This window comes from Pipra filicauda, unplaced genomic scaffold (assembly GCF_003945595.2).
Source record: "Pipra filicauda isolate LSUMZ 115617 unplaced genomic scaffold, ASM394559v2 scaffold127_size2900866_pilon, whole genome shotgun sequence".
Taxonomy (NCBI): Eukaryota; Metazoa; Chordata; class Aves; order Passeriformes; family Pipridae; genus Pipra; species Pipra filicauda.
In genome coordinates this window covers 2,203,865-2,228,785 of record NW_024103740.1, presented here as the reverse complement: position 1 = coordinate 2,228,785, position 24,921 = coordinate 2,203,865, and the positions used below count along the sequence as shown (strand labels likewise).

The 24,921-nt window shown below is 42.7% G+C and overlaps 2 protein-coding genes across 2 annotated transcripts in view; one reads left to right on the top strand and one right to left on the bottom strand.

Annotated features, from left to right (window-relative positions):
• Window positions 1-6,265: 6,265 nt before the first annotated feature.
• On the top strand, window positions 6,266-23,089 carry GPRC5B (G protein-coupled receptor class C group 5 member B). The gene is made up of 4 exons (XM_039390273.1): window positions 6,266-6,434; window positions 12,430-13,439; window positions 17,978-18,090; window positions 19,497-23,089. The coding sequence occupies exons 2-4, from the start codon at window positions 12,434-12,436 to the stop codon at window positions 19,539-19,541; spliced, it is 1,164 nt and encodes a 387-aa protein (XP_039246207.1). The 5' UTR covers window positions 6,266-6,434; window positions 12,430-12,433; the 3' UTR covers window positions 19,542-23,089.
• Window positions 23,016-24,921, bottom strand: part of IQCK (IQ motif containing K) — a gene marked incomplete at its 5' end in the record, with an annotated part of 36,613 nt that continues 34,707 nt past the window's right edge. Inside the window, one exon of the mRNA XM_027743931.2 lies at window positions 23,016-24,391. Coding sequence (XP_027599732.2) covers window positions 24,330-24,391 — 62 coding nt within the window. The remainder of the gene's footprint in view (window positions 24,392-24,921) is intronic.

Below are 24,921 nucleotides of genomic sequence, written 5' to 3'. Positions count from 1 at the left end.
CCCAAAGACTGGCAGAAAATAAGCTAGCAGTGACAACAGATGGGAGGGCAGGACAAGGACAGGGCTGAAAGAGCTTTTCAGAGCAATTCTTCTCTTTCCTGTAAAAGCTGTAGTGTCGATCTTCAGTAAAGGTACTTTGATTCCTGTTGAGCTCTGCTGGTCAATACAAAGAGGTGACCCTTTCTTAAGGTCGTCTTGTATCCATGGTCTAATGTGACAAAAAGCCACCAGAGATGGAATAACTGGTCCTTTTCCCAGTTTTTTTCACTTTCCCTTTACTGTTGGTTATGGCTTAGTTTGCTCTCATTAAGTTTATGGGAACTAGCAATTTACCCCACACCTTCACTGTGATGAGATCCTGACTTCCTTTGCATTAAAACTCCATGAAATCTGGTCATTTTATAAATGAGGAAGATTTCTGGATTCCTGGTCTACCTCCATTTACAGAATTACTGCTCTGTTTAGAGTTAGATAAGCCAGGAACATCTCAATGTGTAATTTATAAAGGCAAAGCCGAGTATTGAATTCATCAGCCTCTGAGGCTGCTCCCGAGATTCTGGCGAGCTGCTCTGTGGCCAGCAGGTGACAGTCTCAGCAACAGAAACCCTCGGCAGCTCACAAAGAGGGGATTGTTCAATATTCTGCCAGGATAAAAACGTTATTTTGGGGGGGGGGGTGTTGGATACACAAACAGTCCACAACAGAGGGCAATATTTTTCACCAAACATGCCAACAAACAGGAAGGCCAGAAAAATTTCTGAGCATGATTTCCCACCTCCTCAAGGAGATAATTCAGAAAAGAGCATGAATGACACTGCACTCAAGAGCTGTCAGCACCATTCTTAGCAGAATTAAAAAAAAAAACAAACCCTTTGCACCTCAGTGTAAAACCAGCACATATAAACAAAAGCACTCATAAATCAAGCCCATTTGAAACATAAGTCCATCGGAGGGCGTCACAGTTACACCAGCTGATACCTTTAAGGTGTTGAGGAGGGAACAGGATGCAGAAAATCTCTATGTGAGTTGTAGGTGACTGGAACATTTTTCTGCAGCAGCCCTAGACAGGGCTGTGTCCCAGCCTGGAGCACAATGGCATCTGTGAGCACAGCCACGTGCCACAGCCTGGCTGCATGTGATGGCCAAGACAACCTTTGCAGCAACAGCTAAGGAAACATTTCCACTGTACATTTAGACACATCATGTTCCTTACAGAGATGGCTGCATCTTGTTTAAAACCTAAAGGAATACAAGAACTGCTTGAACGGATCAGTCAGGACCAGAGTGTGTGATTTATGGGAAAAATGAGAACCCCCAGTGGGTGGAGGGAGGGTTTCTGCTCCACAGCCATTCCATGTCATTCCCTGCTGTAGAGCAGTCACTCTAAGAAACCTTTTTGCACCCACCACCATCCACAGCTACACACCACAAGGAAGCTCAAGGTTCTCCAGCAGAAATTGCTGTTCTTGACCAGGGTCACCAGCTCTCCAATATACGCGGTTTTAAGGAAATTTTCTCATGCCTGGAACAGAAAGCCACAAATCATTTGCTTGATCGAATTTATTTTAATCCAATTGGGTCTTTGCCTGAGCAAAGGTCAAGAATAAACTTTTTAAATCTAACTCGTTTGGCCAGTTTGAGAGGTATCTAGCCAGAGCCTCAGAGAGGGTACAGCAATAACTCAATAAATTAGAAATATGATGATTTAAATATCTGTCTCTGGTGGTTTTCCTTGTGAAATTGAGATTCGAAGGTGTGCAAATTCCCATAATCACATGCCTGGTGTCACAAATCATCTTGATTCAAATTGTGTTTTAATTGAATTCTAGCAGCTGCTGCATTAAATCTTAAAACTCATCCATGTTTCTCTTCAGTTTAAAGTAGCATTTATGCATTAATAGTGTGATAAATAATGTGTTAAGAAAAACAAATATCACATTGACTGTATTGTAAATCTTTCCTGCATCACTGCTCTGTTGTCCTGGTGTGGAGAGCTGTGACTGGTAAGTGGAGGAGACTCACTGCCTTCCCATACAGTGTATGTCCAAACAAGTGATGGGGTGAACCACAGGACAGGTTGTACATATTATCAAACAGAAAAAGAATTATTAGTAGGTGCAGAGCTGTAAAAGGTGTGTTCTCACCTTGGTTTGTCTAACCCAAGTTGAAAAACAGGTATAATTTGGATCTGAACACAGATGTGACATCCAACACTATGGCCACCTACCCACACTCTCCAACCTGAGAGCACCTTTCTTTTGTGCCATGGATACAAGTTCTTCTGGATTACATTTCTCCTTAATTCTTTCTTTCTCTCTCCTCCACGTATCCATCTCCTTTCTGACGTCCATCTCTTTCTTCATATTGATTTCAAGACTCTTTTCTTCTTTCATTTCCCCTTCCCCCCTTCTCCTCATTAACCACATTTAGTCACCCAGACCCATTTAACAGAGTACTGTGGAGAGCAGACTCTGCCTTGGGCAGTGCAAGGAGCAACGTGTGAAACCCTCTGCAGTAACAGAGAAATCATCTCACGGTGGTCACACAAATCTCGCTGTCTCCTTGACGCTGGCAACCAATGGGAGCACCAGGATTTGTATCCTGCCCTGAGAAAAAGCAGGGCAAGTATTAGGCAAACTAATCACGTTGCAGGGATTTGTGTAATGAAAAGTACCTCTGCTTGGGGGTCAGAAATGGTGTGAATCAACCACACACCATCGCTGGGGCAAATTCACCTGGTATCTCCATATTCTCTTCTGTCGTACCCATTATTGGGGCGTCTCCACATCCAGGAGGAGATAACAGAGCTGGGCTGCCCCACGATTAAGGCACACGGTCTGTCTCAGGGTATTCTTTCCAAGGCTGCTGGAAAACAAACTGCTTTACAGAGGGTTGGCTTCCCCTCGTGCCGCGCAGCCCTGTCTGTGCCCGGGGCCTCGACACACTCCCTAATGCAAAGAGTAGTAATGCAGACTTAATGATCGCTGTCATTTCCATGTGCCTACTGCTGATCTCTTAATGAAATATTCCAGTTAAATTGCACTGGCACAAGCACAGTTCCGTGCTGGCAGGAGCTGCAAAATCGGTCAACCCAGTGAAAAGGTTCTGCAGGAGCCGCTGTACAATAGGGAAGCTGTTGGTGAAATACTGTTGGGACAGCTTTTGTGCCTGCTCCTGCAATAGGCATGACACCTTCCTGGATTTCTGAAGGAAAAGAAGAGAACAGAGGACGGAAATTGCCTTGATCTCAGTTTGGGACGCAGAAAAAATCCGAAATGAGGATGACAGTATGTGGCGATATGGATTTGGCATTCATTGATGGGTGAGTGGTATCCACTCAGCACTGCTCTAACAGACTCACTCCCTGCTGTCAAATCCTGCTAGGAGCACTGCTGCAGAAGAGAAAAAAATGGGAATATGCAGCACCACACAGACCTATTGTCACAAGCAGGAAATCAAATATTTTGGGGGAAAAAAGCTAAATATGTCTTCAAAGACCAAATGGGTGCTGTAGGAAATAGGATAGTAGAATTCCTGAAAAGTGGTGAGTTTTTAAATTCGAGTATATGTGGTGATCAGAATATGACCAGTCTAAAATAAAAGCAAATAGATAACACACATGTTCTTCACTATTCTAGAGATGAAGAAAAGCACTAAACTTACATCCCTTTAAGCCACCAGCTCTGGGAAGTATTGCACAGCATAAGCAGAGGTCTCTAAATTTCTCCTTTACTTTGGCCTTGCATACCTCCCCCCTTCCCCAGTCTCCTCCAAGCACTGCTCACGTTCAAGCAGACACTGGCTGCAGCCACTGCAGGGTCCCAGGAACTGTTGTAGGAGCTGGGAGCACCGTGTAAAATCCAGGAATTCACACAGTCCGTCTGGGTCACAGCAGCCACTCCATCCTTATATGTGCTCTCTCAAGGTGAGGAAATGCTGAAGGTGCTGGTGACTTAGCTGTTGACTGATAGAAAGACTTTTCTCCTTAATAAAAGCGTATTTTCAGAGCATATTTCAAAGTTAACTAGTGAGAAAGTAACGCAAGAGGGGCTGTGATTTAGTTCATCTACTCTACCAAGTCCTCCTATAATTTCCTTGATGACTCAGTGTCCTGTCCTACACATTTTGCTGGTAGCTAACACTAAAAACTGCTTCAGCAGCACAGAAATCAGCCCTATTCGGTAATGACCCACTAGTAATGGTTGAGAGGGGCATTATCTTTCCTGTTCTAGCCGTACAAGGCAAAAGAGGGAGGCCATTTCCTTCAGGGAACCAGGGCTGTGTTAGAGACACAGGAAGAAGGGAACAATGCCCGAGATTTGCATTTGCTGAAGGGCTCAGTACATTGCTCCCTTGTGAGCCGGCCAAGACCGACAGTACATGAATCCTTGTGATTCATCCCTCCCCCTGATCTACCTCTCTGTATCCAGCATGGCACAGAGAACTCTGTGTGTTTATTTATACACAAAAAGGTCTTTACTTGGTACTGTAGTATTTGGGTGCTTGGCTCAGGCTGCCAAGCCAGAGCAGGGGGTACAGACTGATCTGGTGAATCAGTATTTTCTACTTTCCTGCCAGACTGCTGAGTGACCTTGGGCAGTTTACAGCAGCTTCACCTCTTACCACCTCAGTTTCTGTAAAATTATCCTGCTTAACTTTGAACAGCATGTAGCTATTGACTGACACAGGGGAAGGGTATATTGCTTATGTGTGACTCAAAGCCAGTGCCTACAATCTGGAATCAGCAAGGTAGAGAAACTGAGAGAGAAAAAAGCAGAAATGTGAAATTGTTCCTCTGCCTCAGCTTTTCTTATCCTGCTGCCCTGCCTAAATGCAGGCAATTACAGCCCAACCCCACCATCCGATTTACTCCATGTCAGCCACGCTGAGAAGTTCAGGTAACCCCCCAAGGCATCATAAATGACAGATAAATAAGCCCACGCATATTAGGAAGAGCCTGTCTAAAGGTTACAGTTCTGCTGTGCTGAAGAATGCACGTTTCAGGGCAGACGCTTCCTTTTGGAAGGCTCTGGATACGGAAACCTGGCAAGAAGGGCAGGGTGCTGCCTGCATTGAGGAAGGGCACACACAGGTCACCCCTCGCTGGTGACTTCATGTTGGCTGTACCTACCCAAATTTTTGCTACAGTTTAAGTGAAAGCACAACCCAGGGATGCACAACACGGCGCGGCTGCTGGTCACGGACGTGTCACACAGATGGACTCTAACCGGCTGAAAAGGCAAATGAGTTTCTGCTGCTCATGAACGAACATCTTATGCTAAGCCTGACTGTCTTTCCCTCCTACAAATAACTCCTCCTGGAGTTTGCAGAAAGCCCTGTCTACGACTGTCTCGGAGTTGAACCGTGAAGCTGGAAAGCAGGAGACCGGCTGCACGTTGGGAGGTGGGAGGCAGACAGCGAGCAGTCCCCAGCATCGCCTTTGCAGGGCCTCGTGTGCAGGGGCTGCTCCCGTGCGCTGCTGCGTGAGCAGCCGGTAAAGTGTCACTTGCACGATACGCAGGCTCCCAGCTTTTCTCTTCCAAGTGTTCAGCTGTTGTCTCAGGCTGCGGCAGGTCGGAAGCTGAATCCAGAGCAGGTCTAGTGAAGGTATCCAGCCCCTTGCAAAATCTCCCGCCGTCAGAGAGCTGAAAACGCCCTCACCTTTGCAGTCCCACACCTGGCCATAGGAGTGTGCATGCGCAGCCAGCTCGCCCGGGAGGGGGGTCCCAATGTTTGCCCTCGCACTCCTTTGCGGAGGCAGGAGCAGGGAGGAATGCCCGTCTGTGTGCTGTGTGCCCGCTCCCGCCCTGCGCTCTGTCCTGCCGTCACATCACCTGAGCACGTAGAGCTGCGGCCATGTGTGTGTCCCACTGTGCGCTCACAGCGGCGATACGTGCCCGGCTGTACCTGCGGTGCGAGGGTGTCTGAGTGTGTGTGTGAGTATCAGTGCGTGTCTGAGTGTCTGAGCGGGGTGCGTGTGCGCGCACCCCTCTCCCCCGGGTGCCGAGCAGCCCCGGGCGCCCCGGTGTCGCGGGGTGCGCTGTCCCCGGGGTACGCCCGGCCCCGCCGAGCAGAGGGAGCTCGACGCCGCCGAACCGGCCCGGCTCCAGCCGGGCAGTGCCGCGCTCCGCGGGGCGAGCTCATCCCCCCCGTGCCGTGCCGAGCCGATCCGATCCGCGCCGTGCCGGGAGGGCGGGGCGGTGGGAGGGGGCTGTCCGCGGGGCCGCGGCGCGGCGGAGCGGCGGGCGCAGAGCGCGGACACCGCACCCGCACGGCGCTGCCCGGGCCGGGCGCTCCATGAGCCGCCGCGGGGCGGGTCGGGGCTGCGCTCGCTCCCCGCCGCGGAGCCGCCGCGCCGCCGGTGCCGGGATGTGACTTGCGGCGGGCTGGCGGACAGAGCTGCCCCGCCGCCCTCGGCCGCAGCAAGACAGCGGGTGAGCCGGCGGCCAGGCGGCGGGCGGGGGGGACACCGGAGCCGGGTCCGGGGGGCTGCCCCCGGGGCAGCGCTGCGGGCGGGGGGGGCACGGCGGAGCCGCTCGCCCGGCTCTGCGCCCTGCGCTGCCCGCAGAATTAGCCCGGTGGCCGCCAGCAGACAACAGGCTGGATATAGGAGTCCGGGGGGGATTAGACGGGATATAGGGCAGGATGGGGGGGGGGGCTGGAGCAGGGGGCTGCGCTGCGCGGCGGGGAGCGGGGAGGAAAGCTGGCGAGGAGGATAGTGGAGTTGGGAGAGTGGGGACAGGCGGAGCAGGGAGAGACGGGGAAAAGAAACCAAAGAGAGAAATGGACGAAGGGACAAAAGAGAGGAGGCTGGAGCGGGATAGGCATCGTCCGGGGAGGAGGAGGAGGCGGAGGTTGCAGGCGGATTAAGGGGAGCCCGGAGAGGCGGCCGCGTACCGGCCGCACGGAGGGGCCGCTCGGCCTCGCACCGCGCTCGCGGGGGAGTCGCAGCCAAGCCCGGCATCTCATCGCATTCCCCAGCGGGAGCTCAAGGGCAGCAGTAACGGGGTACAGACCGAGGGGGAAGAGCCTTTTGTTGGCCTTTCGCCGCCCCTGTCCGGTCCCGGGGTTGGCGGGAGCCCCGGCTGGGTGCGGGTGCGGAGCAGTTTTCTCTCTAGTTAATAAAAGCCCCGTCTCTGTGTTACCTCTCCGCAAAGCCACGCAGTGATAGGATTTAGCACTTATGTGAACCCTTTGTTTACACCTGCCCTAATGTTTATCTTAAGGCTAACAGGATTTCCTGCGCGCTGAACCCAAACACCCAGGTTGGTGCTCAGCGCTAGCACGGAGTACCTGTTTATTGGGGATACGCTTGCTGCTTACCAGCAGGGAATATCGGGGTTGAGGTGTCCTCTCGCTGCATCAGGAGAAATCAGGTGACAGAACCCATCTGTTAGAAGGCTGTGACATGAATAGAAACAGTCTGAGAATTAGCAAAGAAAATAAAAACATTGATTACTGTCATTGATTGCTATCGGTTGTGAAATCTACTCTAGGCACTATGGCCAGAAGGATCCAGGCACAGGCGATTCACAGAATATGACCGAAGGGAATTGTGAGCACCCAGAACATTAGCAAGATCACTTCATATTAGCAAGATCACTTCATATTATATTCAGCGTTACAAAATATTTCTAAATGAAAGCAGCACTTTTTCTACGTGTCCTTTTTGGAGTGGGGTCTTGCTTTCTGTAACCGTGAGGCTCTGCAGAGCATTATGTGTATCTAATGCAGGGGCTGTCAAAATCACTGCTGTATTTTTGCCTACAAAGCACAATTGCACTATTAATTATTATTCTGGAAAAACACACATCTCTTGGGTAGTCTGATCTCAACTTGGCTGTTGCTGCTCTGTTATCAGTCCTGAAGCTCATTCTTCTGATCTGATCAAAAGCAGCTGGCAGAGATCCCGTGTTGTGATTAATTCCTCACTCACTAGCATCTCTCCACAACACTTCATGGTGGGGGCGGTTTTCTTTTGGAAATTGCACAGTGAACCAGTCTTGTGTCTGTGTGGCAGGCAGGTTACTATTTGTGCTACTATTGCTGATATTTACTAGATTGTTTTTCTTCTCTGTGATTGGATGCATCTTCTTGTGTCTGTTGACTAACATTAGAATATGGGAAGAGGTAAAACATCTAACCATGAATAGCCTAACCCTAAATCATCACATGATTACAGATTTATGTAGCAGCATACAGCAATATCTTTTTGACCGGAGATTTGCAAGTTTTGGTCAGAAGACTTTAGTTATGGAAAGCCTCATTGATTTTTAACCATGACAACTTTTTGATGACAACTGTGAGATTTTCTGTTTCTGCTTAGTTGCTTGTAATTGTACTTCATACCTGCTGGGGCAGCTTTGTGTCTGCAATTTCTGTAGTGATTCTATGCCAGATAATGTAATGTAGGAGACTGCACTCTGTGGAGTTATTACAGCTGTCATTGAGAGCTGTCCTGCTAATTGTTTGCTACTTTTGCCTGAAATGTGTAAGGCTCATTGATTCATTTTAAGTGCTTTTGGTTGCTCTGGGTTTAGGTATGTTACCTTAATAGCTTTACCGAAAAAAAATTTTGGAGAGCAATTGGGGGGGGGGGGGGAGGGGGTGGAAATCGTTGATTTCCTTCTGTATGAACCGTTCATTCAACTATGTGGGGGCTGTATTGCTGCCACTTACTGTATCTGTGCTGGAATGTTTCTGTGGCATTCCTGTATTACTATTGCTGTAGTTCTCTGGCAATAGGAATGAAGTGCCAGCCAAGAAGAGCGCTATTGTTACTACTGTGAGGTTGCATAACTTTGGTAAGAGCTAAACTAGACATAAAGAGGTAAAAATACTCCTCCTCTACAGTTACTGATTTAGGTACCCACCAGCAAGAACGTGCAGACAGATTTTACTACAAAATCTCAGACACAGGACTCTGCCATCCTACACACTGCACAGGCTTGAGGAAGACACTATTTGAATAAAACACCCATATTGATATATTTCTTTTTTCCAAAGCAACTTTTCTGCAAAAAAAAAAACAACTTTACAGTTTTCCCTTCAAATTATTTAGTCTGTCATTTTAGCTTAAGTTGTGGTATTCCCTTGCAAGACTTGTATGTTGTAATGCAGTGTTTTCCCTCGTTTTTACAACTGTCTGTGTTCAGTCCTGAGTACCAACACTAGAAAGGGGATTTTTTTCATTGGTGTCATCACAGGGGGTTGATTATTATTGCCAGTTTTTACCCAGTCGGGCAGAAATACATAGTAAACAGGTTGGAAACAAACTGCTATATTCATACCAGTGGGGAGGAAAAGATTTCTCCTTTGGAGACTTCCAGCTCTGCTTGCAAGCTTTGGTCTGGGCAGGATCTAGTGTTCAGTGGGACTTAACTGACATTTGGTAGGAAATGATTTCACACCAGGAGTACCTGTCAGCAGTCCTAGAGATTTCCTGGTCAGTGCTGTAGCAGTCTAGAACCTTACTAAGAGGACTACTGTTTATCTCCATCAGCTTTCCCAAAAGTAATTTCACAGATGGAAGTAACTTGAGAAAACTCCTCGAGTTGAACATCTCTGCATTTCAGGATATATTTTTATCTGAATGCTCAATATGTTTTGTCACAGCTTAATTTTCCCTTTCCAAAAGAAAGCACTTCTTCGTGGAGAGGGAAATACTTAAATTCATTAACCCTCCCTTCCCCCCTCCCAAACACTTCCAAATAGGAAGAGGAAACAAATGATGGGCTGACAATATGACTGCTTACCCATGCAGCACAATCTCCATGGAAACAGACTGTCCTAGAATAGCTCAATCACATGAGGGTTACATGACATGAATAAAGTAACCAGAAAACTGGAAAATATCTTAGAACTGGGGATACTTGCACTTAATTCATTACCCCCCAGGTTTTTGGAGAGTAGCTAATAAACAAAGCTAGTATTGAAAGCAATTTAGTCCACGCTTATCATAATTTGTAAGTGATGGGATACTGGAAAATTAACATGACCCTCACTTAAGGGCTGTTTATTGTTTCCAGTTTGGGTGACATTTAGAATGAATTTTGAATCATTTTCCACATGACCTCCTCCTCCTCCTTGAAATGGTACCACTGGTTTGCAGCATTGCCTTAGTAGATCCCAGTGGATTGCCTCTCTTTGTGTCAGCAGGCACTGACCATTTCACACTTTTTAGGACATTTCAGATACTCTACAGTAAATTCACTAGTTGAAGAAGGAATTGCAGAACTACCTTCAGAGTGTTTCCTTCTAGTTAATGATGTACTCACGAGGCAAGGAGGTTTATTGAGTGTAACCATATTCAATACAAAACTGAATACATTTCACTGATGATTAGTTTTCTGTCTGTAAGGTCAGTGTTTTTAACATGAGTGTTGTGACAGAGTCACTGAGAAACCTATTTTACAAATAAGACATAAACAAGTATATTTTCTACCAATTCACCATAAAGTAAATTAAAGATATGTAGAAATCCCAATTCATTTGTCATCAGGTGCAGGACATTGCATCACTAGAACACTGCAGCCCTTTCAACAGTGCAAAGATATGCTAATTTCTGTAGGCAAGCAGAGACTGTCGATTGCCCTTTTCGTGTTTGTTCAAGCCCAGATCACATTATTTGTCACAGCTCCCACTTCTGAGATGAAGGTTTGTAATAGGATGTTTCGTCTGTTGTATGAGTGAAGACCACAGAGTCATTATGGATTTATATTAGCACATTTGCTGTCTTGGTGCCTCTAATAGGAAACATTACAATCTCCATCATCTGTCTGCTGGCAGAGGCTGAAAATGGCCATTGGTCATTATGCAGTGAAACATTAGTTTGAAGACTGAGATCCTCAAGATTTGACTTTGGTCATCACAGGCCTGTAATGCACAGGAAGAAAATCCACAGTTCTCAGCTATAAGAGACCTTGTACAGTTTTGTACAGTCTATGTTAATAGTTTTCGTGTTGGTAATGACCAGCTGTGCTTGACACAACAACACTGCACTGTTACTTTGAACCATTTTCAACTCTCATCAAAGTTTTTGAAGTTTTCATTAAATGCAGTTCTGATCCATGAAATAGCTTTGGACAGGTAACCATTTAGGGCTGTTGTCTGACTTACAAAAGAGCTACTGCCAGTTTCTCTGCTTTTCGCTTTGTGTCCTAGACATGTCACATGAGCAGTGACTCGCAGTGACCAACATCACTGCCCCTTTATGTGGTGGTTTTGTTTGTATGGTCACACCATACAGGTGGGAGTCTTGCTCTGAGCACTCTTACCCTGGCACGTTGCTCACATCAATGGGCAAGATCCTGCTGGAACTGCAGCACTGACTGCAAGTGAAGGTTACCAGTGTCAGCTTTCAGAGCTGGTTCACGCAGTGTTTCTCCACACTGCCCTTACGGGGCAGCTCTCACCCAGGCACACTGGGCAGTTAAAGGTTATATTTTTAACAATCTCCTTTGCCTTTCTTTGCTTAATATAAACAAATGCTATAACATATGTATTTTTAAAGCACCTAACCCATGTTCTTCCTAAAATTAAGTTGGGATTTGTCCAGGCTTTTGGTCCTGATGGTCAAGTGGGATGTGTTGTGTTCCTGGAGAGTTTACCACTGTTTACTCTCTGGATCTGGGAAAGTGATGCTCTGTTTTTTGTTATTTGTTTCCTTTGTATGGCTTTGGACTTGCTAGGAAGCACAATGAGTCATTCATTTTTGACTAGCTGATTGATGACACTGCATGTGTGCACTATTGTAACAGAATATGGGATTTTTCTAGCCAACCATTCCCATTTGCAAATGCTATCTAATACCTGGGCTTTGGAAGAAGATGAAAGAAGTTAATATTATAACTCTTTATTGACCAAGCATGAAAACAAGATTTTCCTTTTTTAAAAAAAATACAATGTTTATTTCCTTGGACTGATTTATCCTTTAAGTAATAATTTAAAAAGTGCTTCTTACTCTTCCTTTGTTCCAGCAAAAGGAATGAGGCTGTGGACCAGTCTATTTGTGGTATAGGTTACACTTGCATCAGGCCCAGTGCAACTTACACATACTTTAAGTACCTGAATTTGAATGGGGTATTAAGTTTGAACAGGTAGTAAGTATCTAAGTACTGTGTATAATGTATTATTTTGCACCAGGATACATAATTTCTTCTGGCCGTGCTTTAGGATATTTGCAGGGGCAGAGTTTGGCAATGCTGTTTTCAGTCTGTGCAAACAGAGTAATGAGTCAGTTTGCATTCTGAGTACAACAGGCAAAGCAGCTTCTGGGAGGGCAGCGAAGGGGGCTGGGGGTAGGCTGTGCCAGGCAAATACAGTGCGAAAACAGTAAACACGGGCTACAGAAACCAGCTCTGCTTCCAGTTGCTGTGAAATCCTCCAAAGTGAGCTCCAGCTAAACAAATACTTTGTTGTCTCCGACAGAAAAATGAAAACCTACCCAGCCATCGGTTTCTTCCTCCTCTTCGTGATCAGCTATGGCTCTTCGGAAAACTCCAGCACGCCCAGGGGGTGCGGACTGGATCTCCTCCCTCAGTACATTTACCTGTGTGACCTGGATGCCATCTGGGGGATCGTGCTGGAGGCGGTCGCAGGGGCAGGTGTGCTGACCACATTGCTGCTGATGCTGATTTTGCTGGTGAGGCTGCCCTTCATCAAGGACAAAGAGAAGAAGAGCCCCCTGGGAATGCACTTCCTCTTTCTCTTTGGGACTCTGGGACTGTTTGGGCTGACGTTTGCTTTCATCATACAAGAAGATGAAATGGTGTGCTCTACCCGAAGGTTTCTGTGGGGAGTTATCTTTGCTTTGTGCTTCTCGTGCTTGCTAGCTCAAGCCTGGAGACTTCGCAGACTAGTTCGCCATGGGAAGAGTCCGTCTGGCTGGCATCTAGCTGGGGTGGCGATCTGCCTGATGCTCGTGCAGGTCATTATCGCAACCGAGTGGTTGATACTGACGATTGTCAGAGATAACAAGTTGGCCTGCAGCTACGAGCCGATGGATTTTGCTATGGCTTCGATTTACGTTATGTTCCTGATGGTATTTACCATGGGATTCTCGTTTTTCACTCTCTGTGGGAAGTTTAAGAAATGGAAGAAAAACGGAATATGCCTCATTATAACCCTTTTTTTTTCCATTCTGATTTGGGTGGCCTGGATGACTATGTACCTCTTCGGTAATGCTGAGCTACAGAGAAGAGACAAATGGAGTGATCCCACTCTGGCTATTGCACTGGTGTCCAGTGGTTGGGTGTTCGTAATTTTTCACGCCATCCCAGAGGTCCACTGTACCATCCTTCCATCGCAGCAGGAAAACACTCCCAATTATTTTGATACTTCGCAGCCAAGGATGCGCGAAACTGCTTTTGAGGAAGATATACAGCTTCCTCGGAGCTACATGGAAAACAAAGCCTTCTCGATGGATGAACATAACGCAGGTAAGAATTTGCTAGAGAGGACTATATTTTTCTGTAGTAGTCAAGAAAACTATCTGTATGAGACCTTTTTCAGGTGTTCAAAACAAGGGTCGTTAGAAATGCCATATTTTGCGTACTACACATTGTTCCTTTTTACATCAAGAAATCCCCCAGTGAGGGGGAAAAATGCAGAAAATACATGTGTTAAGTTAGAAGGATTCTTCTGCGTGTTGTTTTTTCTTTGAAAAACTGAACAATTCGAAATGCAAAGCCCTATTTTAAATAGTTTAAATGACATTTTTTGTCATTAGCAGGTAACAACATTTAATACAAAATATTTTCCCCAAACCCAAGAAAAAAATAAAGTAAGTGGTCTATGTTACAAAACGCTCAGCCTCTTGAGCAACAAAATAGTTATGATTAATTATATTTCCATTAAAATTAATTTAGTGCCACTTTGTGTCACTATGGGGGAAAAATGCCAAGTGGCTTATAGACAAGTTCAAAGACAGCCTTTGTTCTGAAGGCTTTAACGTCTGAGGTTTTACAGAGGTTTCAAGGTAATTTGCTTTCCTTGTCACAGAAGGATGCATGAAGACACATCGTTAATATTTCCAGAGAAAATGTTTTGGAGTGATTACTGAAAGGACCAGCAACAACTGGGTGCTTAAGAGATCCAAAGCATTGCTGACTGTTTAACCCGTGTCAGAAATGCATGGGTTACCCTCTGACCCGGGGAGGGGGAAGCAGGAGCCCGATGGGGTTGTGGAGGGGGGTTGTGCTCTGGTGCTGTCCCACACTTGGGTAAAGGATTTCATTACTAGTCACACTGATTTTTATTCGCTCTAATTGAAAAGAATACTGGCCTGGTATCCCAGCCAGGAGCTGCCACATTGCTTTGGCAGCCCCTGAAAGAAGGCTTAGGGCACATTGTCCAGGCACTTCACCTTTCTATTTGTCTTTACATGTCTTTGATTTCCTGTGGGTACAGACCAGACACGGAAGAAAATAGGACTCTTGTTTGGCACAATGGCAGGTCAGGAAGGCATTTTTCCTTTAAGATTTTTAGCAGTAACTTTAAAGGTCTCCTTCTAAGTATGGAAGTCTTGGAACAGAAAGGAGTTAAGTTCTGTGAACAGATACCACAAGGGCAGTGGTAAAACAAAAATCAAATGGATAAAAGAATGGTTGCTATTACTAATGTTCCAGAGCAACAGAGGCAGCTGCACTTTGGACTGTTGAAAGTACTGGTTTTTTCTGGGTGTGTTTTTGGTTTTTTAGCCATCTTCCATCCCCATTAAATTAATTTCATAGTAAGGTAACTGCAGTGACTTCAGTGGAGCTATTTCAGACTGAGGCAGATCTAAGAACAAAATTGGATCTTTCAGTCTGTATAATTCCAATTCATGCATGTGTTTAGAAAAAGGAATTGGAAACTCCTTTTTCATCTAATCATTCAGTAATTAAGTTTTTCAGTGAAATGGATAGATGTGTGATAGCTAGAAAATCATTATAGTGTCTATTATACTGCAATTTATGTTCTGTTTTAATCTATCTGAATCTTAGTACAATACAAAATTGATTTCCTTATCTGATGCCCTTATTAATATTTATCTTAATAAATGCATGTCATTCATAGTGCCCCGGCATGGGGGAATTTTTAATAAATCAAAACAGATTCGATATTCCTTTGCAGCAGTTCTTTAAGCACAGACTTGGACAACAGTGTTTGGAGACAAAACTTATTATTATGTTAGAGACTTAAAGTAAATACAGGCAGTAATAATCAAGTCACGTATTGCAGCTGCTGAAATGTCAGTTTAAGTCAGATCACTGACATCATCTGATGGTTGTCAGTGGTAAAGTACCTGGAGTCTATTAGCAATTGGCTCTCTGCAGGTACTTAGAGAATGTTCTCTTCTTTCATCCATTTAATTAACTCAATTGGAGAATTCATCGTTAAGAGTTTAGAAATTAATGGAAGGGTACTTTCTTCAATTATACTTGGGAATAATGTTTAAGAATGGAAGATCTACTCGTTGTGAAATTTTAGAAGACAAGATAACCAGAAAATACCTCTTAGTTCCCTGACTGTAATACTTGTTTCAGTAAATAGTCAGCTTGAAATAGAAGAATATGCCTGGACAAACATATTCTCCGTTAATTCCTGTTATTTCCAGTAATACTTATTCAAACAATTCCATAAATTTGCTCTTTTTCAAGATTTTAAGTGGCATTTTAAGAATCTGAACAACTTTTAAACTATAGGGTCAAACAAGTGTATGTCCTCCTAGTTTCCTTCTTTCTTAGCAAAGATGTAGCTTCAAGTTACACATCACGACAAGAGCTGTTCTATTCCAGGAATAACATTAAGCATTAATAAAGCAAAACTATTTTAAAGTTAGTATTTTAAATATCTTTTTAACAGCATAATTATCTGGGATTTTAATATTCATATGATAGGTTGAAATATCTATTTAAAAGAGTTTTTTACATAGCTGTGTCTTTTAAAAATGTTAGCAAAGTATTTAGAAATGCTGGACAAAGGCCAGTTCTCGGTGCTTTCTGGAAGTGCAGTGCACACTAGTAGGGCAACCTCTGTAGGCAAAGAGAATTTGCCTTATACATGAAAAATCTGGATGTGAAATGTAGAATGCTACAGCTGTCAGGAAACCCAAGCCCAAGCAATTCCAGTAGTCCTTGAATTTCATTTAATAACTTTTAGTACTACAAGACACCATTGCAGCCAATGCCTAAAAGCAAAGTTAACAAAATTTAAAATACGTGTTAAAAGGAGACTTTGACACATTTGCTCAGATCTTCTTGGCACTGCTTGTTTTTTACCTATAAATACCCTATGCAAGAGCATGTATTTAATAGTAATGGAAAAAGTACAAGGAAAAATGGTAAAACTGGTATGAGGAAAAAAAAATCAAAAATGAGTGTTTTGTCCACCAGCTTTATTACAGATTCTCATCTTTAAAAAATTTTAGACTCTTTGCAATAATAGGGAAGGGAAATTTAGCAATATGGAATTGAATTTACTGGCTCTTTAAGATAGCTTTGAAATTAACATTTTTATGTAAATATTTTGTGCAGATGTGTAAATATTTTATTGATAGTATGTATTATAAAGATTTTTTTTTATTTATATGTACTATCAAATCCCAGTGCAATCATTTCTGCTTAACACACAATATCTAGTCAAACAACAACAACAAAAAAGCGCTACTGACCTTGAGATGGTTAAATATAAAATAAAAAGCACTTAATTCCAGCTTAGGTATTTTCATCATTTGTTTTCTGTGTTCTGCAAAAATGTGTAATTTTAAAATATAGAGCAAATGAGTGTCTGTGTGTCTCTGAAGTCAACAACTGAGTATTTTTACCAGGGTGGAATTTCTAAATTTCCATGCTAAATCAATACTGTTCTTCCTCCTGGTGCACAGCTCCCAAAGAGAGGAGTAGCAGTGGATAGAGGACAGCATATGGCAGTAGGATCCATTTAAATCTTGTTCTACACAGAGCAACTATATTAAATCCTGGCTTTATTAAAGTCTGTGCTGTAATTCTCGTAAACTTGAGCTCATTCACGATTTCAAACAGAGAGCGTAGAATTGTAATTTGAATTAAATCTAAGAGAAATTCTTGCCCCAGGTGCCTGAACTGGGCATGTTTCTATTTACCAGCTGACAGATGAGTATTGACTGTTGTAACCATGCACATTGTGTGGATAAATGAGCTCTGTTCCCTGGCCACGTCTGAACTGAGGGAAGCCATTATTTACCCCCAAAATAAAGAGGGAGTTTTTGTGTGTCCATCCCCAGACTGGTGTAGAGAGAAAGCAGTATATCCCTCACTGTGCATCTCTCTCATTCAGAATATACATCTTGAACCCAAACTTGTGTAAAATTAATGGGGAGACTGATGTTTTCCTGGTATAAACATTCAGAAGGACAGTTGGTATCTTCTCTTTTGCTTCAGTCATTTGCCATGTTTAAGCTATTTGAAAGCAATATTTACTCCATCTTTCTAGTTTCTCAGAGTAAATATAATCTGAAACATCTGGAAAATCCTTATATGCTAGTCATGCTGAAGTAATGCTCAGGGGGCTGTGAGCATGCTTACTGGCTCGAGCAAGGCTTTGGATCCCTGTCCACTGCATTTGATAGAAAGCAAATTGCAATACATTTTACTTAACCCCACAGTATCCAGACCAACACTTTGCAAAATGCACTGTGCAAGATACATTAGAGCTTCAGTGACTGGAGATACTGAGCTTCCACTGATATGAGACTAAGCAAGCTTCAAAAATTTGGTTCCATTAAATTTTTTCCTGTTCCACAGCAAACAGTTAATTTTATGTAAATCTGATTCTTCTGAGATCCATTCCCAACTCTATAACAGAAACAGCTGTTCAAAAGCAATGTGAAAACTGGCATGGCAACAGGAAAGTTAAAATCAGTGGCAAAGTTCCCAATAACTAAGATGGAAGGAAGATACTTTGTGACTTCACAGCTTTAATTGTGTTCTAAGAGTGATCTCTCTTTTCTGAACAGCACTAAGAACGGCAGGATTTCGAAATGGCAGTTTGGGAAGCCGACCCAGCGCTCCTTTTAGAAGCAATGTTTATCAGCCAACTGAGATGGCAGTTGTGCTAAATGGTGGGACTGTAAGTATCAAAATGTGATGATTTAAGAAATCCTTGATATGCACTGATATATACAACCACTACTAATTGAAAAACCTGCTTGTAGCTTATTCACAACAGGGGGAGAGCTATAAATGAAAATTCGGGCAGCAAGTATGCATGTAATGCTTCCCTTCTCTCTAGAAAATATGTAATTAACAAGTATTTTGCATTTCTTTACTTGGCCATTCAGATTTTGCAGTGCAGCTTGAGTGAACCAAGTTTTTTTGTGGGACTACGTGTTCAATGGCCCTTTCAAATCTAATTTGTGTTAAGATATTTAACATAACTATTAAGTGACACCATTTCTAACCTGATATTTTTCAAGATTATGTGAGTCACAGAAATGTTTACAGGCCAGTGCATTGCTTCAAATAAGAATAATTGTTGCAGATAGTGGTGATCTTTCCCATCTTCTGTTTTCTTGTAAAATGTATGTAATTCTTTGTAACTTACAGATTTGTACCTCTCTTGAAAAGGGGTTCATAAAAGAGGAATATAGAATATTTTAATGTTAGTAGCATTGATTTTTCTTCCTTAGACAATAGTTTGGCATGCAATTCTTTGATAGACCTGTTTTTCTGCAGCCTGCTTGTTGTAAGAATGGTTTAGTGATCTGATGCCAAACGGATTTTCTAAATGTTTTTCACATCATGTGTAATTTGCGCTTAAGACATTTCATATAGCAGGCATACTCTTAAAAAAGAAGAATTTTCATCCCCACATTCTTCATGCATATCTACATGCTTCTTAAAAATCTACTCATGAGCCAGTTTATACTCATGTGAGTTGGGTTTTCTTTCGTTTGAATCATGAGCTGATTCCATAACTCAACCTCTACATTTAAAATCAAATAACGTGAACTGATTGCAGGTCTGGTTTTGTTTTTAAATAAGTAAAGTTTTGGTTGATTATAGTGAACAGGAGGGACTAGATAAAAGAATTCTCCTGTGTGGGTAAGACAATGTGAAACATGTCAACTTGAGTAAAATGAAAAGGCTTTGCTTTGTGTCAGTAATGGATTGCATCCTTCTGATGTTTGGATTCATCTCTGCCTGTTTTCTGATACCAGAGTGTGCAGCTCAGGGAAAAGGCAGTTTAAGGATGAAAAGCTTGAGAATTTGGTCTGGGGGTTTCTCTGTTTGTTTTTCTTTGTTCTGAGGTGGACACGAAGCTCAATGGAGAACATCAGATAGTGATTCATGTGTATATACAGTCATGGTTTTTACAGAGAGGTGAATGCACTGTATGGGTGGAAGACGAGTCTCTTTGTATCACTTTACTCTAGAACTACCATCTGAAAAGCTCTCATGTACATGTAGCATGATAACACTGACTTTTGAACAGTCTAGATCTCTCAGTTATGGGTTTGTTATCCTTATTTCCAGATACCAACTGCTCCGCCAAGTTACACTGGACGACACCTCTGGTGAAAGGCTGTAGGCTGTAGAGAATAAGAATCCTTGTTGCAGATGTTGTTCCCTGGCAGTGTGTCTTTGAGGGAAGGAATCCATAACAGTACCAGAACAAAGCAACAAAACATCCAGGATCTTTCGAAATCCTACAGAGGATTTTGTCTAAATGTGAACACCATTGAACTGAGAATTGCAGAAACAAAATTGTAAAACTGAAGCTGAATCTAACTTAAAATTGAAGTAGGCACACCTTAAATTGGAAGAGGGGATATTGTATTCTGAAATGTAAGATATTCTCTTGTCTGTAACTTGTGTGCCAGGCAAGCCTGTTTTTGGTGGTTGCCAGTTGCTTGCAAAATACCCTCCTCTCACCTAAACTTAATTCATGTTGCCACAAGAGATTGCCACGCAGGACTTCTTTCCATTTTGCTCCTTTTCCCTTCATTTCAAACGTCATGAGAAGTACCTTGTTTGCTCATTATGTAGCTGTACTGTACAGTCACGTAGCATCATGTGTAGTCGAGCATTGTCACTCTGTGGCAACTAAATTCCCATTACGCCGTAGGCTGATACACTGCTCTTCAACAAGCTGGTCTAGGAGGTGCAGTTCTGGAGGGATGGAAGGTCTAGGCATGTTTCACGCGAGTTATGGAGCTTCTTGAGGCAGAGAGGGAAAGCGCAGGTCCAGCACAGAGGCAGCCGTCCTCGGCCTCACGGGATGGATTCCCTGTTATTCCAGCCGCGATCCCGGTTGCGAGCGGAGAGCTGCGCACTCCCACGTGTCCTGCAGGCGAAGCCGTTCAGTGAAACCCTGCAGGGATGTACTTTGGCAAAGGTTTAGCTGGGAGGGAATGTGAGTGGTGGCGTTTGCAGCAGCAGTTCGTTGTGCTGGTGGATGAAAGGCAGCGCTGCTGCCCTGCCCAGCCCTGGGGTCGGGCTGATGGCCAGGCGGGAGCGCGGGGGCAGCTGAGGGGCACTGACCACCCCTGGGAGACACTCAGCAGCAGAGTAGGGTCGAGACCTCCCTTTCTAGTCCCTGTTCGTATGAGTAGTCCCCTTGACTGCAGTTGTTTGTGCATTTAAATGTGGTTGTGCATTTTAGTGCCTAGAGACTAGAATCTCTGTGCTGGAGGTGGTTTGTTGTTGTTTTTGTTTATTTAAGGTGGTTTCTTCCCTACTCCTCCCCTCCCCATCCATTTTCTTGAGTTGATATAAGGCAGACTTTCTCAAACCTTTTTATCTTTGTTTTCTCCAGGTTATTTAAAAGGTTCCCATTGCCCATTTTTTGTGCCATGGTTTTTCATTATGTTGAAGCAATCATTCCTTTCTTTAACATTTAATACATATCGGACATTGAAAACATCATTGTATCCTCACTGTTTGGCCAATGTTAATCTTAGCTTTCCTCAATACTAAAAGCTAATTGTTTTTACTTGAAGGCATAGGAAACATATAACAATTAAACTTTGCATATGCTGTAATAAAAATATATATTTTCAAACTAAAAAAAAAAATAAAATGTACAAATAACTGAATAGCTTAGTAGCTTCAGAGAAAGAAGTTACTTGCTGTGTACTGCAAAAGAAAGACAAGCTTTTTATTTTTCAAGAGTCTTCCTGATTCTTCATGTACCTCCATTTCTACTGAATTAGGAACCTAGTCCTGCAGACTTGTACTCCCACGAGTAGTCCCATCGGCACCAGTAGGTCTACATACAGGTACAGAGGCTGCAAGACCAGTCCCTAAGTGTTGCACACAGATATATGTATATATATATATGGAAAAATATATATTGCCATTCTTGCCATGATCATCTTATGGGGTTTTATTTCAAAGCCCTTCTCCTCCAGAAGCAATGTTTTTCTGTCATGCATGAGTGAAGGAGTTAGCACCCCCTGCCCTTCCCTCCTCGAGGCAAAGGAAGCATGTGCTTGTTTTAGGGATCCTTTATTTCATTTTGTATGTAACTAGATGGCCTTAGTAACCAAGTAGGGTAGGGGTGGATATTGCATGCTATCCAGCGACTTAGAAATACATTTTGCTTGTTTTAAGCAGAACTTTGATCAAATAAGACTATTTGAGATAATGATAGCCACCCATATGATGCATAATTTGGAACAATAAAAAAACTATTACCCATCACTTGCCTGCAGAATTTTGCTTTTAAAAACCAATTTTAAAAAGTCCCTCATAAAACTCTATCATAAAAACATATAAGATGACCATGGCACAAATGGTAGGACAGCTTTCTTTTTAAAAGTTTATCATGCTACAACCAAGACTGATGAAGTATAATACACATTTTACAGACCTTGGACAAAATCTGTACAAGATATAGTTATCTTAAGAAACTTTTTTTTTTCTTTTTCTAGATGTGACTGAATTGATAAATAGAGTTCCCAATCCTGCTTCTGATGAAGTTGTTTGGAATTTGAGGCCTTATGCAAAGATAAGGCCAGATCCTACAAACTGCTACTCACATGACTAGTCTCATTGGGTTAGTCATGTGGACTATTTACAAAACTAAAAATCAGCAGGATTGGGTTTAACGTGTGGTGGTGAAAGTGTGGCAATAGATTAGGAGGGTCTTTATTTTCCAACTTTATACAATTAGTAATAAGCAACTTTTTTTTGTAAACTAGTCTGTGATGTAAAATGCCCCAAATAAAACTGTAATTGAAGAAAGGCACCTTTATGTTAACTTATATTTTTGTTACAGTATTTACTTTTGCCTTTTTTGAAAGTTTTCTAGAATGTAGAGCATCTGTGAACAACATAATAAGTAAGTAAGCACAAGCCTTTCGCAGTTCTCCTAATTATAATTAGCTTTTATACTATAAAAGCTACTGTGTTGTCCCTTGATGGTTATGTGCTTATGGTGTTTCCATGCAGAAAAATGGAATCACAAAGCATCTGAAAAAACTATTACTAAAACAAGATTTATAATGACTGGCTTTTGGTCAATGGCTGGAAAAGAGTTCAAAGCCATTCTTTACAGATCCTGTCCCGCTTTTAGATGAGTTGAGGGTGTTTGAGGCTTGCCAGAAAATATGTAGCATCTTCAGAAGAACACTCTCAAGACATACAATTGTTTCTATAAACAAGGTACATGAACTACTATAGAATGAGCTGTTTCAGCTTTTAGTCTAAACACAGGCATCTTGGTTGGCTTTGTTTGAGCTTGATGCCTTGGATTTAACCAAAGGCCATACAAAAGGGAGCATTGTAGCTTTTATAATAAAACAATTGGACTATTCTACCAACTTACAGGATTACAAAGCAGGTGCTTTTTATTAATTGATGAGAGCTAAAGCTCATTTTTGATAGATAATATATATTTATTAAATGTATTAACGTGTGTTTTATAACGTACCCTTTTTTCCGCTGATTGTTGCATACTGGTATCTTATTAAGTACATCTTTAAAGGATTTTCAAGACAATCAATGTGTACCATGATGACTGTACATAAGTATACAAAACTACAAAGGTTGTAAAGCATGGGCAAATGTTTTATTTTCAAAATGCTGTTCTTAACGAGAATAAAGGCTTTACTATTTACTTACAATGTTTGTGTTACCTTGCTGTTAAAATCCACCTGAAGTTTTTTCCATTACAGTGAACTAACGGTGTTACAGACAGCATTGTAAGTGTAGATAAGTTAAACTGAAGGAAACAGGCTTCTAGAGGCCACATTCCTCCACCTTTGGCCACATTCCCATGCTTACCCTTAGCTCTGGCACCTATCAAACCCACAGTGAGCCAGTCAAAGAGATGAGCAGCCAAACTCTTAACAGACTAGTGATTTTTGTTTTTCCAGTTGGCTCAGCAGTTTCCTGTCCTGGCTCAATTGCTCATGCTTGGGAAAAGGAAGGGATAGGATCATACAGCTGGGGTTGAAGAGGGCTTTTTCTTCAAATGGTTTGATTTTCCAGATCTGGTGCAACAACCATCACCACCCAGGAAAAAAATCGAGGGGTGGGTACCAGTATAACAGTGAAGACAAAGTCTGTGTAAGTGATGGAAGAAATCCATGTGGAGCCACAGCAAGTGCTCTTATCCGTGTTTTATCATGTCTTTGTTTGAAACAACTAGATCTTTGACTTATATGGAATTAGTAGCAGAACTGCAAATATCTTCTCTAATTGTGAAATTATAAAGGCTTAAATAAGACTATGCTCAACAGGACTAAGTTAAAAAAATGAAGGCTCCTTAGCAGAGGGCCCAATCTGAGTTTTACTGGACCTAACACAGGTAAGTACCATACATAAGATTTGTGAAAATGCCACCACTGGGATCTTAATTCTACCCTTTCTCAGCACACGTGCTAAGTGGTAACAAAAGGGCCTTTGAATGTTTTTCCCCTGCAGAAATGCAGAGCAACCCCAGCTCTCATTGCCTTCCATTGGAATTGCAGGGGCACAGTGTTTCAGCAAATCGTTCTGAACAGGGCCTGGATTTGTGTGAACTGTCACAGCTCTGCACGAGTCAGTGAAGTCCAGTTTATGCCAAATGAAGATTTTTGCCTTAGCTTTAACACTTGCCTAAGTGAGCATTCAGGAAAACAAGATAAACACAGGCTGAACATTTTTGGCTAAATGTGCACAATACCATCTGTTTTAACGGAATTGTGTTCACTTAGACTAGGACTGAATTTTGTCTTGGCATGCTAGATCCTTATATGATCTCCCTTTGATTTACAATACCTCACATGTAAAAGTAAAACTACAATGCTAAGAGAGTTTCTAAATCAGTATCACATAGTTTATAGTCCATGAGCTTTGTGTTTTGCAATGTTAGTGAGGAAACTAAAGTTGACATATTGAATAATCTGGGGTATGTTCTTCCAAGTCTTCCAAGGTGCTTCCCACTGCAACCATACAAAAAACCCCCATTAACATACAAAGAAACAAAAAAGTAAACATCCATACTTCCACAGCAAATACTCTCTTGTTCAATGAATAAACAAAAATCCCCCACTCAACCCAAAAAGCTTATTTCTTTTATGCACGGCATTTTTTTTTGTTTTTACACAGTTTCAGCACTCAGATACTTGCACGTAGTTCTCCGTGCCAGCTGTGGGAGTTGTGCATCTGAGCTGAGGGCAGAGCTGTTTGCTAGTAAGTCACTGGATTCTTAAAAAAAAAGAATGAAAGCAGCTCTTTGAGGTTTTTGCTTTGAAGAATTTTCAATTAAAAGTCAGGGATGAAGTCATACAGTTCACCTAGTATATAAATATATTTTTGTCATTTAGGACAACAAGCAAGGTCAATAAAGAATAGTTTTTCTATGTCTCAGTGAAAGAAGAATGTTATCCATGTGATTGCAAAGGGTCTGCCAAATGGGAAAAAATCAGTCAAACAAAGAGCACAGGGTTGCTTGCTGGAGTAAACAATTCTA